The sequence below is a fragment of the Lampetra planeri genome, chromosome 37 (assembly GCF_965212315.1).
Source record: "Lampetra planeri chromosome 37, kcLamPlan1.2.h2, whole genome shotgun sequence".
Classification (NCBI taxonomy): Eukaryota; Metazoa; Chordata; class Hyperoartia; order Petromyzontiformes; family Petromyzontidae; genus Lampetra; species Lampetra planeri.
In genome coordinates, this window is record NC_136143.1 from 7,797,740 (window position 1) to 7,813,097 (window position 15,358).

Below are 15,358 nucleotides of genomic sequence, written 5' to 3' on the forward strand. Positions count from 1 at the left end.
AACTACTACATATGTAACTACTACATATGTAGTAGCTACTTTTGCTACTAGGATAATCCGGCACTGGCTTCCAGGGGTGGAACCATAACCTCGCTGCATCGCATCGTGCGCGAAACAATCGTTGTGTAAAAGGTCACATGAAGGGAAAACGCCTTCCTCCTGTAAGCGTTGAAAGTTAAGGAAGATGAGTGAGAGTGCCTTCTGAGTTCTGTGCATCCACAGTCAGACGAGTTTACCGGGGAGCAGGGCAACTCTACAGTACTGTATTTGGTTAAAACCAGGATTATAGTTAAGTCCTCACTTCTTACTTTCGTACGGCTGCTTGTTGTAGATGCAGAGCAACAACTACACTTTCACATTCAGGCAGTTATCAAGCCAGACAACCGCGTCCGGAGCAGCGGGGAGCGTATCATCGCCGTAGTGTCTCCTTCGGATTTGTGGATCTGGGGCATTGCGTCGTTGTACGTTTGTGCGGTCTGTTCTGGACGGCCACAGGCGCGCAGGACAGAGGTCGCAAACGGGTTTTGATTTCTTACCCATACCCGGCCGCACCAGGGTCGCAATCGGGTACCCGATACCCGTACCCGGCCGTACCCGTACCCGGCCGGGTATCGGGTAGGGCACGGGTATCGGGTACCCGATTGCGACCTCTGGGATGAAGCCATGTTGCAGGCGCGGGTGGGTTGATTCTAGGAACTTGAATTGTGAGAAGAGACAAGACGTTGGGAAATGAGTGACAAATGGTTACTCACCAGTAACTCACGGCTTACCCGTACCCGTACCCGGCCGCACCAGGGTCGCAAACGAGTACCCGTACCCGGCCGGGTACGGGTAGCCGGGTATCGGGTACCCGATTGCGACCTCTGGCGCACGACTGGAGAGGTTTTTTTTGTATTCGCCATTTGTGCGTCGGGTATCCGCATTTACTGCCATGGTTTGTGCAGTGGGATGCGGTTTAGGGTGGACCATGAACTTCGTGGAAGATCAAACTCGGGGGATCTTCTGTGTTGGGTCTCTCACTGGAAATCCTAGCTTCATATGATTTCCTTCAGCCTCTAAAGGTTGCTAAGTCACTGCGGTAGTGAACCGTAAAAAATGTTTTCAACGAAACCGTGACCTAGAATTTACGATGCTTTATCGAATCGCCCAGAGTGGCAGTGAGTTTGGGGGGGTGAATGGCACCGGCCCTCCCCCCCACCACGGGTCTCTGATGTCAGATGTCATTCACCGCTCGGGTCGCCACATGTCCCAGGTTCTTGGCGTGTGTTCCGGTGGCAGCGATTAATGAGCGCACCCAGTTGAAGGTGGCGGCGTTGCTGGCCTCGTAGTAACATGATCGGAATACTGCATTTATAGCGGAGTTGTCCGATAGGGGCACGGGGGTCTGAATGGTTACAACAACAATACAAAAGACGCGATAGGGGGTGCAAAGTATAGGAAACATCAGCACATCACTAAAGGCACGTAGGTAGAATTGTATTTTTCTACCCACGTGACTTTACCAAAATAACCAAAGAGTATGGATTCCTGCAGACACGAAAGCTTCAAATCAAGATAACATCACTAAACATATACACCGATAAAAAAACTTAACTTTTATTTTACCACATGGCGGGGAGCCCTATGCACACCGATGTTATAGCGGTGTCCGGGAATCGAAGTGAAAGCCGCCGGCTTCATGGTGCAGTGCGGTGCTAATCACCGTGCCCCAATAATTGCTTAGCCGCGCATCGATAAGCTGATCCATTTCTAAATATTACAACAACAAAAATCCCCCCAAAAACTTTAAACGATATACAGCATAGCGACACCTTTACCCTAGCATTGTGGTATAGTGGTGGTGCCAACCTGCAAAGTAAATGGCGCAAACCATTTTTGTTGAGAAGGTAGAGTAGTAGGTAGGTTAATGTGTAGAGTAGTAGGTAGGTTAATGTGAAGTCTTAAGCGTTGAGTGCGCGCTCAACCCGTGTGAGGACCCCAAGACAAAGATCCCCCGTGTAGCCTTAGGGCCGTCCATAAATGACGTCACGCACCTAGGGGGGGTGTCAGACATTTGTGACGAGGGGGGGGGGGTTGAGAAATGTGACGTCACATCAAAATGAGCAACTTTAAATAAATATAGACAACACGTTCTACTTAATTAAATAGACTTTTTAATACATGTTTTCTCCTACAACATCAGAGTGCAGCGGCACATTAAATACGCACTACAATGACAATAGTTTAAAGCGATTTGAAGCATGTTTTATTTGGGGGGGGGGGGCAGAGCTTTGTGACGTCGTATTTGAGGGGGGGGGGGACAATGGGGGGGGGGGGGTCAAAAATCGTCCAAAATCGCGTGACGTCATTTATGGACGGCCCCTTAATAACAGACGGGCTTGGGGCACGTGCCGTTAGCGAGTAGCCACCCTCATGAAGTCCGGCAAGGACACACGAGGGGGTGCAGGGGGGTGGGGGACCACGCCCGTCCGTCCGCCTTTTGTCTCGCCCAGTGGCGATGTTTTCTTTAAACCTCGCCAGGTTTCTTATTTGAGGCCGAGGTCGACCTCCCTCCCCCCACCCCGCCACCAAACGCGAGCCCTCTCAAGCACCAGGAGACCCCCCCCCCCGATGGTGGCAGGGCTCCGGGAAGGATGGGAGGTTGTAGGTGATGAGTTCGGCGGGGTGGGGGGCAGAAAGATCGATGGCTTCCCAGTTGGGAGACATCTCGACCCTTGCAGCTCACCGCCGTCGTCGTGAGCGAGAGAGAGGAATGTGTGTGTGAGGGCGTGCAACGAGGAGGATGTCGCTCTTAGTTTTTTCGGTATAAAGTCACGTAGGTAAAAAAATGAAATGAAATTTTAAAAAATATTTTATTATTATTTTATTACTTTATTTTCATTAATTTTAATTTCATTTTTTTTACCTACGTGACTTTACCGAAAAAACCTGAGAGTATGAATCTTTGCAGTCACGAAAGCTTCAAATCTAGAAAGGATGTCCGCTGCTCAACTGCTGCCCCCGTGGCGTTACTAGCACTGGGTCGCTGTGACGGGTGTGGCGTGTGCATTGTTATCGCCCTATCGCCTGCGGCTGTCATCATAGTCGCACGCATCTCGAGTCACGCCGCTGTCGGCATTTTCGGTAAAAGAATAAGTAATGTTTAAAAAAACACTTTTTTAAAAACACGCTTTTATGAAATGTACTAGTAATGGTAGAACTCCACGACTCCAGGAAGTGGCCCCGAGGCTTGCCATAACGTCATGGACCGTGGTGATTTACAGCCAACGTGAGTTGAGAGTGGATAATTAGACCCAAGCCGAAACATAACATATAAAAAATAATGTTTAAAAAATATGTATTTTTTTTATGATAGAATATAGTATTGTCATCAGTATGACATAAGTATACCAAGTTTGCAGTCGATGCGACATTGGGAAGATGGTTGAAATTGAGTTACAAGATTTGAGGATTCAACAGACGGAGTGAGTTAAATAAAAAAACGTGTAAAATGTTTACAAATATGTATTTTTTTCTTTTTATGATAGAATATAGTCTTGTCACCAGTATGACATAAGTATACCAAGTTTACAGTCGATAGCACATTGGGAGGTGGGTACAAATTGAGTTAGAAGATTTTTTGAGGATACGACAACAAACGGAGTTAAAAGAAAGCGTGTAATAATCCTAATCACATTTTACCTGCGTAATTTGCACTGTATTCGTGCACGTAAAACGAAAACTGTACAGAACGTTTAGTGGTTGCATTGTGCCCACATGCCCAGGCTTTCGCTTGCGTGCGTGTTTGAAGGAAGCTGTATATAGTTGTGTGTTTTGTGGTTCTTCAGAACCTGTTATCTGGAACCCCGGTTGCATGCGAGCAGCGAAACCACTCTCAGACTATCGGCTGCTCCAATCAGCCCTCTGGTTGATTCTTGCTTCGATGAATCGACGAAAATTGACTGCGTGCGATTTATACACGAGTTTTGCAATAAATGTACGAGCAATTTTACGCGCACACGTCTAAAAAAACACTTTTGCACCACAATAACGATGGGAACGGATTTGGAATATTTCTGTCCTTATCACAACCCCCTGTTGAATTTTTACTTCGAGTTGTTGAACAAATAGCCGGTTGAACCAGTAACCGTTTTGAGAATTGCCTGACTGGCCACATCTACAGCATTGCATGTTTTGCTGGCTGCTGTACATATTTAATTCTATGTTTTCATTTCCTTAAATCAATAGGGAAGTTCATGGTTGAACCTCTGCTCGATATGCGTAATTGGGTATTTTTGTTTTGAATAAGTCGCCGTGAGTTTGCGAGGTTCTCGTCAGCACTGCAATGAACAGCGCTGAGTGCGTGCGTTTTTATATTTCCAACGGGGAAACGGCAAGGAACGTGAAATTCAATTAGATAACCGTGAAGCACTCAACATTGAGACAAAACCGTGAGTCTCACCGGTCCTCCTCGAGGCTTGAACTACGGATGTGGTAGTGGTGGGGGGTTCAGAGTAATGGTGCAGTGGTGGGTGGGGACAGTGGGTAGTGGTGGGGCGACATCACGACCATGACCACGGTTCCTCCAGAGAGCAGCGAGCGATACAAGACGAGATCACCAGATCCTGGGAGTCGGCATGCAAGGAAGGACCCTTTCTCCACACGACTCCACACTCATCGGCAACCATTTCCAGTGGACCGTGGGTAACGGATGCATCTGATTTGGCACGCGCAGAAGATCCAAAGTGTCGGTTGGCAGGTAGAGGTGCAGCCCTGCAAGTGCCGCGCTCGCTCGCGTGTCACGCCACTGCTGGCAGGAAAGGGCATCAGCTTGAGCAGGGGTGGGGAACTTTTTAAATGATTATTATTTCACGCTTTTTATTAACTCACTCTGTCTGTTGTTGTCGTTGTTGTGTCCTCAAATCTTGTAACTCAATTTTAACCTACTTCCCAATGTGGTATCGACTGCAAACTTGGTATACTTATGTCATACTGATAACAATACTATATTCTATCATTGAAAAAAAAATGTAAACTTTTTTTTATACGTTATGTTTTGGCTTGGGTCTAATTGTCCACGCTCAACTGACGTTGGTTGTAAATCACCATGGTCCCGTAAGTTATGGCAAGCCTCGGGGCCACATCCTGGAGTCGTGGAGTTCTGCCATTACCAGTAGAGTACATTTCATTAAAGCGTGTTTTTTTTTATATTACTTATTTCTGCCAAGGGCCATTTGGATATTTATAACATCATTCGTGGGCCATACAAAATTGCCAACTTAAAGATTAGCTTGTTATATTTGGTCAAACATTTAATTAATTCACCCCGAATGCGATGGCTGGAACTGCTTCTCTTTGGTGAGGCGTGTGATGTTAGCTGGTATTGATGATGTTGCTACTCGCAACTGCTTTTCCAGGTTTGCTCCTAGATTTATTGAATTTCGAGTCCCGCCTGCGGTTGCCTTGGCAGGGCCACACCGAATTATTTTGCGGGCTTTATACGGCCCGCGGGCTGGACGTTCCCCACCCCTGAGCTAGAGGAAAGCTTTCTAAAGGGGTATTTGGTCTACTCTTCCACGCTGTATCGACAGACGTCTTTGGAGAGGTGGGCCATAGCCGTACTTCCCAGGCCAGGCGGATTTGAGAAACTTGCGCAGGTTGTTTAAAACTGCCGCACCGGGAGGTTGCGTTGAGACCGGCATGCCCCTCTTGAGTCCAGTGTACTACCCGCTTGAGTGACCCTGGGAGTTTTTTCCATTTCTCAGTTAAAAAGTGTAGACATGGTTATTACTCTAGACATTTGTACATGTGTGGTAACTGTATCTTTTTTTATGCAGTTACTGGTAATGGGGAAAAATATATTCTTTATCAAACACTACTTTCATCAACTAAGCGGTTCGGTTTCACCATGTGATACCCAAGCATTATTTCTGCAACGGTGATCCTTTATTGAGATGGAAACATCTGAAATGAGTCTCAATACTCCTTTGCAGGAGGTTTCTGCTTCAAAATACTCAACTGCTTCCTTGATGCAAATCTTTGCATGTGGGAGGAAACGATAGTACACATCTCTATACAACTCGTGTGTGCATGAGAAACATTATACAAATGCTGTTACAGTAATACCTCCCAAAACCAGTGTGAGTAAGCCACCGAGATGACCTGAAAATAATTAAACGTAAAATCACACGCCAATACACGGCAATTCTTCCACGCGTATGCGCCGAGAATCGATTCCTCCTTGTGCAACGCTCGCTCCGCGTGTTCAGGGGTTGCCACCCCTGAGGTACAAAAATCCCGGGACGTTTCTTCGGAAGAATATTATCTGACCAATATCCGACGATGGGATCGTTACGGCGCGAGAAACCGACACGGTCTTGAGAAGACGTTAGTTACGCCACCGACAGAAGACGGGACTTCCAGCGCCATTGGGAAGACTCGCGGATTTCCCACAAACACAACTACCCCGTAAAGAGGGAGGGTATCCTGAGAAAACCAGGACCAGGTGGTAACCCTACAGGCCAAGGGGAGGTGAGAACGAGTTGCAAAAGAGACAGACGGTTTGTTCATATGCTGTTGAGGCAAAACAAGAGTGGAAGAAGCGTGTCCGTAGGTTCCTCTGTGTGGAGATAAATATATTCATAAGCAATTCGTGCGCTCTACGTATTTTGCCTTTCGCCCGTCTTTGTGTTTTACAATAGAGGTGGGCATCACCTGCATTCTAAATATAACGGTGGGGCTTAACCTTTGGACTGGTTTGCCCAGGTGTGCAGCTCGTACACAATACGAGATGCGCGTGTGCGTGCCGGACGGTGCTGTTCGTGGCTCCTGCACGTGACTCTCTCTGTGCGACTCCTGGATGCAACTCCGCACTGTGATCATCCCTCCATGTGACTTTTTGGTATTATTCTCCGGTGGGACTCCTTGTTGTGATTCCTCGGTGCGCCTCGTCACACGGGGGGAGCCTGTTGTTTCTAGATTTGAAGCTTTCGTGACTGCAAGGATTCATATTCTTAGGTTTTTTTTTTGTGACTTTACCGAAAAAACCTAAGAATATGGAGCCTGTTGTGCTTCGTTGATCCCAGCCACGTGAACACGTCACTGGCAAGAGCGTCGCCGCCGTCTGACACCTCCACGCTAATTGCTTTTGTTCCGTCCCATTATGTGTTTAATGAAACGTTAAATAATGGAGATGAGTGTAGGGAAGGCGGCCGACTACGCAGGCGTACACACACAATTTTGTCAATTTATAATAATTAAACCGTTTAAAATCAGAATTGTTTTTCAATCACATTGAGAGTTTTATTAGTTTTGAATTGGGCGTTGTGCAGCGGCGAAATGGATTTTGCTGCGATGGGATGGACATGAACGTTTGTACTTTGGTTAACCAATTTATTTTGAAAACGTCGCTTTGGAGTTGAAAAAGAATCAAACATTGCAGCAACGAGAGTGGGGCAGGTATTGTCAGAGTAGGGAGCTTCGAGGTAGATGTGGTTGGATTGTGATGTGCGAGTGGGTGGGTATGCACGCACCTATGTGGATGGGGAGATGCATTTGGAGATAGATAGGTAGGCAGACCGCTAGTTAGCTCTGTAGATAAGAAGCTGCTCGATGGGCAGCTTTATGCTGTCTCCGATATTAACACGGTTGACCTACGTACGATGCGAAAGAAGTTCCACATCATACATACAGAGGTAGGCTGTTTGTAGGTGGTTGGACCAGTGGGTAGTTACGTGAGCAAGGAGGGGAAGGGTACGTGTGCGCATACCTGTGCCCAGGTGCGGGGCGTGAATCGTGACACGTGGCTGACTGCACCTGTGGCCGTGCCTCCCTGCGGGCGACGGAGAGGCGCCAGGAAACGGTGCCATCGGCGTGCCGACGCGGCGCTCTAGAGACAGCGAAGTGGTGCTCCGCGGGGCATAGAAGGTTCTCCAATTCAGAATCGGAAGGTTTATTTACACTGGAGGAATCCCACGAGCTAAAAAGCTCTTTCTCACAGATTATTCGCTCGGGGCGGGTAAAGACGTTACAACAACAAACAGTGCAAAAACATGATGGGAGCGCAGAGTACAAGAAAGGTAAACAAATCGCCCAAACGCATACAAACAAAACGAAATCATCCCCATCCTACCATCAAATTGCCGCTTCAGTGCCTGCCAAGCCTGCTGGCTTTTTAAAAATCAGCCGTTCGTCCCGCACTAATCGGCGCTCGATGGCAGCGCGTGCGCGGGTGAGAGTGCGACGGGGGGGGGGGGGGGCTGGGGGGGGCTTGCGACCCTTTCTTGCCGGCTAAACCTGAGCAGCGGTTCGTAACCGACCCAGGCGTACAAGTAAGGGCACATTTAGTGTTCACGTTTAGTAAACGGAGCGCTGTTTGTGCGCATACCTTTCCCCACCCCAACCGCCCCCCACCTCCCAAAATGAAAGGCGCAACGCGACCCTCGCGAGCGCACGCTCTTCCAATTAAAATATCGGTCGGTGTTTTAACGTCGTCTGCAATTGCAGCAGGCGGTGGAGCGTGTCCCCCGCGATGCCACCGTCTAGACGTGGCGGAGCTGGGGAGAGACGGGACGGGATTCAATCCGTCCCCCGACCATTTTTGCCACCGTTCGTGTCGAGGTAACACGTCGACCTCCAACTATGGCCAGGCCTACGCATTACGCTGCCTTGTATTTGTCCCGGGAGGTTTCGCGTAGCCTCACGGCTCTCGGTCGGCGCCTGCAATTATCGAAACCGCTCGCCACTTATTTTGAAGGAACACACTTGTACACACGTGTGTTGAACTTCTTTCGTACGTAGCCAACCCTGCTTATCGGAGGTGTCGGGGGAGAAGGCAATGCATGTAGGAGGCAATGGTAGCACTCGGAGAAAACCCACGCATATGTGGGGGATAACACTTAAAGGTCTCTACAGATGGGTCGGGTATCCACTTGCCGTACTGCCATCTCCTGGTCACTTTGTAGCTCCACGCTGCAATTAAACATGACTCCAACCAACTCTTAGACACTGCTGCGGCCATCATTAGGAGGTCCTCAAAAGACACTGCGGCCTGCAGGGGTCTGTGAAACACCTCCGGGGGGGGGGGGGGCAGGTGTGTAGATGCATTCCTTCTAGATTTGAAGTTTTCGTGACTGCAAGGGATCCATACTCTTTGGTTCTTTCGGAAGAACCAAAGAGTATGGATGCATTCCGTCGCTTCAAAAAGGAACGACTGCAGCACCGCATGATGCGGTGTGATCGCAATGGTAAAAGGGTGCCTTGATCCAACAAAAGTGAGGCTCTGCAGGCTTTGTGTAAATTCCTCTCTCAATAGACGATGCGCATTGAATTCCCAAAGCCGTCGGGGCGAGGCGCAAATGGGCATCATCGCTTTACGCGGCGAGTAAATCTCACCGCTGCTGCGATGGATTAAAATTAAGTGCCCGCGTAAATGCAATTCTGTAGTTGTTGACTCTCTAATTTTATTACGGTGCTTGGCACATTCATTCGGTGGAAATATTTCCCCAGTGAGTTTTTGCGACTTTGTATTGGACGAGATCTGGAAACGAGCACGAATGTTGCCTAAGGAGCCCTTTAGAAGGAAACGATTAACTCCCTCGCTGCCTCAAATGGGTTTCTCTGACCCCACCGAACTTGACCTCTGGCTCGTTTTGCCGACCCCACCGAACTTGATCTCTGATTCGTTTCGCCGACCCTAGAGAACTTGACCTCTGGCTCGTTTTGCCGACCCCACAGCACTTGACCTCTGGCTCGTTTTGCCAACCCCACAGAACTTGACCTCTTGCTCGTCTCGCCGACCCCACAGAACTTGACCTCTGGCTCGTTTCCCCGACCCCACAGCACTTGACCTCTGGCTCGTTTTGCCGACCCCACAGAACTTGACCTCTGGCTCGTTTCCCCGACCCCACAGCACTTGACTTCTGGCTTGTTTCCCCGACCCCACAGCACTTGACCTCTGGCTCGTTTCCCCGACCCCACAGCACTTGACTTCTGGCTGGTTTCCCCGACCCCACAGCACTTGACCTCTGGCTCGTTTTTCCGAACCCACAGAACTTGACCTCTGGCTCATGGGGTCGCCCTGGCTGGGGGGAGGACATTGCAATGATTTTCCCAGTTTAACTGTTTTTGATAGGACGAAGATTTCTTGTTCTTTCGGTTTAACAGTCATCTGTAATAATTGCTTCAACTAACGTTGTGTAACTTGGCACGGTTTTGTTGCTTGCAAATTGCGTTTTCCGGTTTCTTAGCACGTAACTCTGCAAACGTGTTCCTCTGAGGTTGCCGTGCCGTGGGTTGTGTGTACGTATGTTGAACTTCTTTCTCGCACCGTACGTAGCCAACCGTGCTTACCGGAGGGTTGTGCATTATAAATACACTACAGCTCGATATGTGGTCGCATTTAGTCACTTCACTGTGTACGTTCCAGATGCTGTACAATAAAGAGGGATATGCTGCTAATGTGGGGGGTGGAGGGGGAGGGGCATCGGAGAAGAAGGGGTCTTTATTAGGGGATGCAGTGGGGGGCCCACAACTACAGCATCGAGAAGGTAAAGGTATCAAAATATAAGAATCAGGAGGTGTAAAGATATTAAAACACCAAGCTGAAACCTTTTGCAAGGAATCATGTACTTGGTGCATTAATCACATAAACTTGTGGTGAACATGCAAACAAAAAAGACATGCTCTGACAGTATATGATGCATTGTCTGTGAAACTGATTGGTCCACGCCAAAGACAGCATTTTTTAGAGCCTCGTCTCAACAGGACGCTAAAAGGCGAACAGCACAAAGACATATCTTGACTTAAAGCTTTCGTGACTGCAGGAATTCATATTCTTTGGGTCTTTTGGTAAAGCCTCGTGGATAAAAAAATAATATTTTTAATAATATATATATAAATAATATTTTTTATTCTTTTTAATAATAATATTTTTATTCTTTTTAATAATAATATTTATATTTTTAATAATAATATTATTATTTTATTATTTTTCTATCGACGTGGCTTTACCGAAAGACCCAAAGAATAAGCACAAAGACACAATGCCACTATCAGGACATTGAGTGCTCGGTGAGCAGCGACATCATCATGGGGACCTCCCTTGCCAGTATCAAAAATAAAAATAGGTTTTACCCTTTCTGCCATATAAACCAGGGGGTGTTAAGACGTTAAAACGTCAAACTGAAATCTTTTGCATGGGACGTCATGGGAGGTGCCAAAGGTATCGTTTGTGTGGTCGTGGGATTTAAAGCTGATGACGACGATGGTGGTGACGACGATGATTCTGTTTCCCAGGTCCGCTTGGTCTGTCCCCCTGGCTGTCGAGTGACCCCGGCCGCCGTCGCCGTGACCCGGAGCCGCCTCGCGATGGCACGGGTCTCGTGCGGCCCGTGAGGCCTTCGCGGTCTGTGGAGGGCCCCCCCCCCCACCCCACGGCGAGGCCTGCGCGCGTCCGGCCCGCGGAGCGTGGCGAGCGCCGCCATGCGGTGGCCGGGCCGCCGGGCCGCGCTGGTGCTGTCGGGCCTGGCCTGCCTGCTCGCCGTGCTTTACGTGGGGCAGCAGTCGCTGGAGTGCCGCTCGGGGTCACGGGCCCGCGTCTCCGTGCGTCTCTCCCCAGGCCTCTCCCACAACCGCTCCGCGGCTGCGAATGGTACGGACGCGCGTGGTTGTGTGCGGTGCCTTCTTCGCCGCTGCCTCTCGGTGACCGTGCCCTGTGTGTTGAACTTCTTTCGCGCCGTACGTAGCCAACCGTGCTAATTGGAGGTGCCCTGAATCGGATTTGTATCCCTGTGGAACCTCTGGTGTTTGACACGAGTCATTCCCTGCAACTAAGCCGCCACAGCATTGGTTCTTCCCTTTCTAGACCCGCAGACAAATGGTATCGCCGTGCCCTGATAAAACATTTAAAAACATGCAAAACTACTTAAAGTGCTGTCAATTTTTCATTCAAAATCCATAAAAAAAATAACTTTTGCAGGTTAATGGCTCGCACGAACGAGTTGGCCGATGCTGCCGGGTTGTGCAATGAGCAGTAACAAACGGTGGAGTTTCGGAGTAATATCTGCAGGAGTTGAACAATTTCTCCCAAGGCCTTTCGAACGATGGGCAGTCTGCGGACCTCTGGCTGGGAACCACTGCCACGCAACGGACGCGTGATCGCTCACGCCTGTGACATTGGGTTACCGGAACCGTTGCCAAAACCTTCTTTAACGCCGTACAAAGCACAGACTCGGAAACCTGTTGTCATAACTGCACTCTGTACTCGGTGGAAGTCAATGTAAAGCCCTCCACGTTGATTGATGATCCAGCGCTCGCTGATTCGCTTCAGTGGCGGTCGGTCACCTCCTTCTCACTCTTCTCTCGCTATCACCACGGTTACTGTTGCCACGAACTTCACTCGTTGATTCCTCCACCCGTGATGAGGACTCGGTCTGCCAGACTGCTTCACCTCATCTCTCTTTCCTGTTCCTGTCTCGCACTGCTCTACTTTAGAATTCCCCTTTCCTCGTTTCTTTCCCCAAGTTTTTATAACCTTGGTCAATTTAATGCACGCACGCACGCACACATGTACAAAGGTTAATAGGTACATACACTAACAAAGACGATGATCCCTCGTATAGCCTGTAACAGACTGTTGGGGTAAGGGCTGTTAGCGAGCACCTATGAAGGCCGGAACGGCACACGAGGGAGTGGGTGGCCAGCACCACGCCCGACCGCCTTTGTCTCCCCAGTGGCGATGTTAACACACCGTATCAGGTACTCATTTGAGGCTGAGTCGACCTAGGGGACGCCCAGGACCGAGTTCAGATAATCGTCACTGGTGTTGGCCTTGGGCAGGAATGGAACTTGGTTCGCCGGATTCGTAGCGCAACGTGCTAACCACTACACTACTGCTCCCGATACATAAACTAACAGGTACATACATGCACACATGCATTCAACAACACCCATGTGCACAAGCAGTTCTGTTGAAACTCCAGCCGATGCTTAGTTTTGTGTCACCGAGTTATCGGAAGTCAGGGGTACAAAGTTACGATCCCCCAGTGCATACTCGTGTCGATCACTAGGATGAAAGGCTCGTTGCTCAGATGTGACGGCAAGATGGTATCTCCCTCGCCTGTTATGCAGGAGATCGTGGGTTCAATCCAAACCGTGACATCGACCGTTTATTTGGAATGTGCGTGTTCTCTCTCCCATGGTCGCGAGGATTGTTCTCCGGGTCCTCCGGTTTTTCCCTCCTCAATTTATAAAAACCGCGTTTTAGATTATTTGGCTGCGAATATAAATGCCCACATTTGATGATTAGCCACTTAATGCGTGGGCAGGTCGCCTCTGAAAAAGAGCGAGTGTGCCAGGCTAGGTGCACTTTGAGGCCATGTGAAGTGGCCTCAGGAGTTCACGGGACAGACCCATGTGCCATGGGTTGACGGAGATGAGAACGTCTCACTTGGATGATGGTCTTATTGCTCGCGTGCTGTGTAGGAGCGCGAGGGTTCCATCCCAACCCTGACGACGCAGGCATATCTGGAGGTTGCCTGTTCTCCCCATGGTTGCGTGGATTTTTATCAGGGTCCTCTGAGTTTTTTTTTTTTGCCCTCATTTAGAAACGTGCGTTTTGATTATTCGGCTATTCCTATAAATTCCGACATGATAAGCCACTTTAATAAGCTTTTCGTGCGTGACCAGGTCGCCTATGACAAAGAGCTAATATATCGGTGGGCCTTGCCTGATAAATGAACTATAAAAAATAAATTTTTAATTTTTATTTCTGGCCACGTTAGCAGGAAACGCGAATCGCCTCGAACACTCGCTTGCTTCCCTGCGCCATCGGGCCTCGCTTCTGTGCCACTCTGCGATTATTGCTAAAAGTTGGGGAAAAGAAAGTGCGGTGACATTTGGGGCCTAATTAATGAGTTCAGAGACTCTCCTCCAGGGCACAGCGAGCACGTGACTCTTACTGAAAGCAAAGTGAACCGACAGGGCACGAGGGAGCCCGCTAGATGAATCGATGTTGAGTGCAGGAATTTAGACTCCCACGTGGACTTCCTCATCATAGCAGCCAACAGAATCAGCCAGAGATGTCTCGGATCACGCTCACAACACGCATACATTTATATATATACATTTTTCCAATTTGAACACGTTCTTGAAATTATTCATACTGTACGTTGAAATGTGTCCAATTTTTATTGAACTTGCGTGGATAGCGGTAAGTGTAGTTGTCAGCGCACTGCACTACAAACCCAACTCACCCGAGTTCGATTCCCGCTCACGGGCCAGCTTGGAGTCTAAACCGGTCCTGGGCCTCGTGTGGTGCGTTTACATCAGCACTGGGGAAACAAAGGTGGGCGGGTGTGATCCTGGCCACACCACCCACTCGTGCCTCCCACCGCCCTTCATAGATGCTCTGTTGCAGCGCTTGTCCTCTGGCTAATAAGCCTCCGCAGTGGCTCTTTGCCTTTCGTGAACATATCTGTGCGAGCGTGTCATGCGTCTGTGTCTAGCTGCATATCCGTACGTCGGGATGTCTCTGTGCCAACAGTGCCACTCCTGGCACAGGTGGTGGGGAGCACAGGTGGTGCATCTGCCCATCATCTCAGTCGGGTTAACCCGTGTGACCCTTAGCACCCCTTGTTATAAACGCGTCATCAAAGCGTTCCGAGGCTGGCGCGAATGCCGCGGTGATGGCTGCTGTTGTTACTGCTGTTGACGCCGTTGTCCGTGTGCCGCATGCCGCGTGCCGCGTGCCAGGTGGCGGCCCGTTGCTGGAGCTGGACGAGCAGGCGGAGCTGGTGTTCGTGGGCGGCGTCCCGCGCAGCGGCACGACGCTGATGCGCGCCATGCTGGACGCACACCCGGCGGTGCGCTGCGGGGAGGAGACCCGCGTCGTTCCACGCCTGCTGGCCATGCGCGAGGCGTGGGCGCGCTCGGAGCGGGAGCGCGTGCGGCTCGACGAGGCCGGCGTCACGGAGCGGGTGCTCGACGACGCGGTGCGCGCGTTCATCCTGCAGGTGAGGAGGAGCCGCACCTCGCGATTAGGTTTGGCGCGGTTGGCTACGTGCGGTGCGAAATAAGTTTTACGTACCTCCCCCCCGCCTCCCGCCCGCGTCGTCACGACCACCGCAGCACCGTTGCGAGATGCACCGATACCTTCACAAGAACGTTACAAAGAAATACGACCAGCGAACCCCACGCCACCACTGCCATGGCCACCTCCATCACGGCACTGTCGCGAAAATCGGCAGCGCTCACCCAAACTCCTAACCACCCCACCTCCACGTCACCACCACCTTCACGCCGCTGCCATGAGAAATTAACATAAATGCTGCAGCCAATCAGCAGTGCTCTTATATGGTGCAGGGGTGTGGACAATTAAGAA

The 15,358-nt window shown here is 49.8% G+C and overlaps 1 protein-coding gene across 5 annotated transcripts in view; it reads left to right on the plus strand.

Annotated features, from left to right (window-relative positions):
• Nucleotides 1-15,358, plus strand: part of TPST1 (tyrosylprotein sulfotransferase 1) — a 62,846-nt gene that overhangs the window by 36,770 nt on the left and 10,718 nt on the right. For all 5 annotated transcript variants that reach the window (XM_078611962.1, XM_078611967.1, XM_078611963.1 and 2 more), the window contains 2 exons: nt 11,275-11,629; nt 14,731-14,990. In XM_078611962.1, coding sequence (XP_078468088.1) covers nt 11,461-11,629; nt 14,731-14,990 — 429 coding nt within the window. In that variant the 5' untranslated portion in view covers nt 11,275-11,460. The remainder of the gene's footprint in view (nt 1-11,274; nt 11,630-14,730; nt 14,991-15,358) is intronic.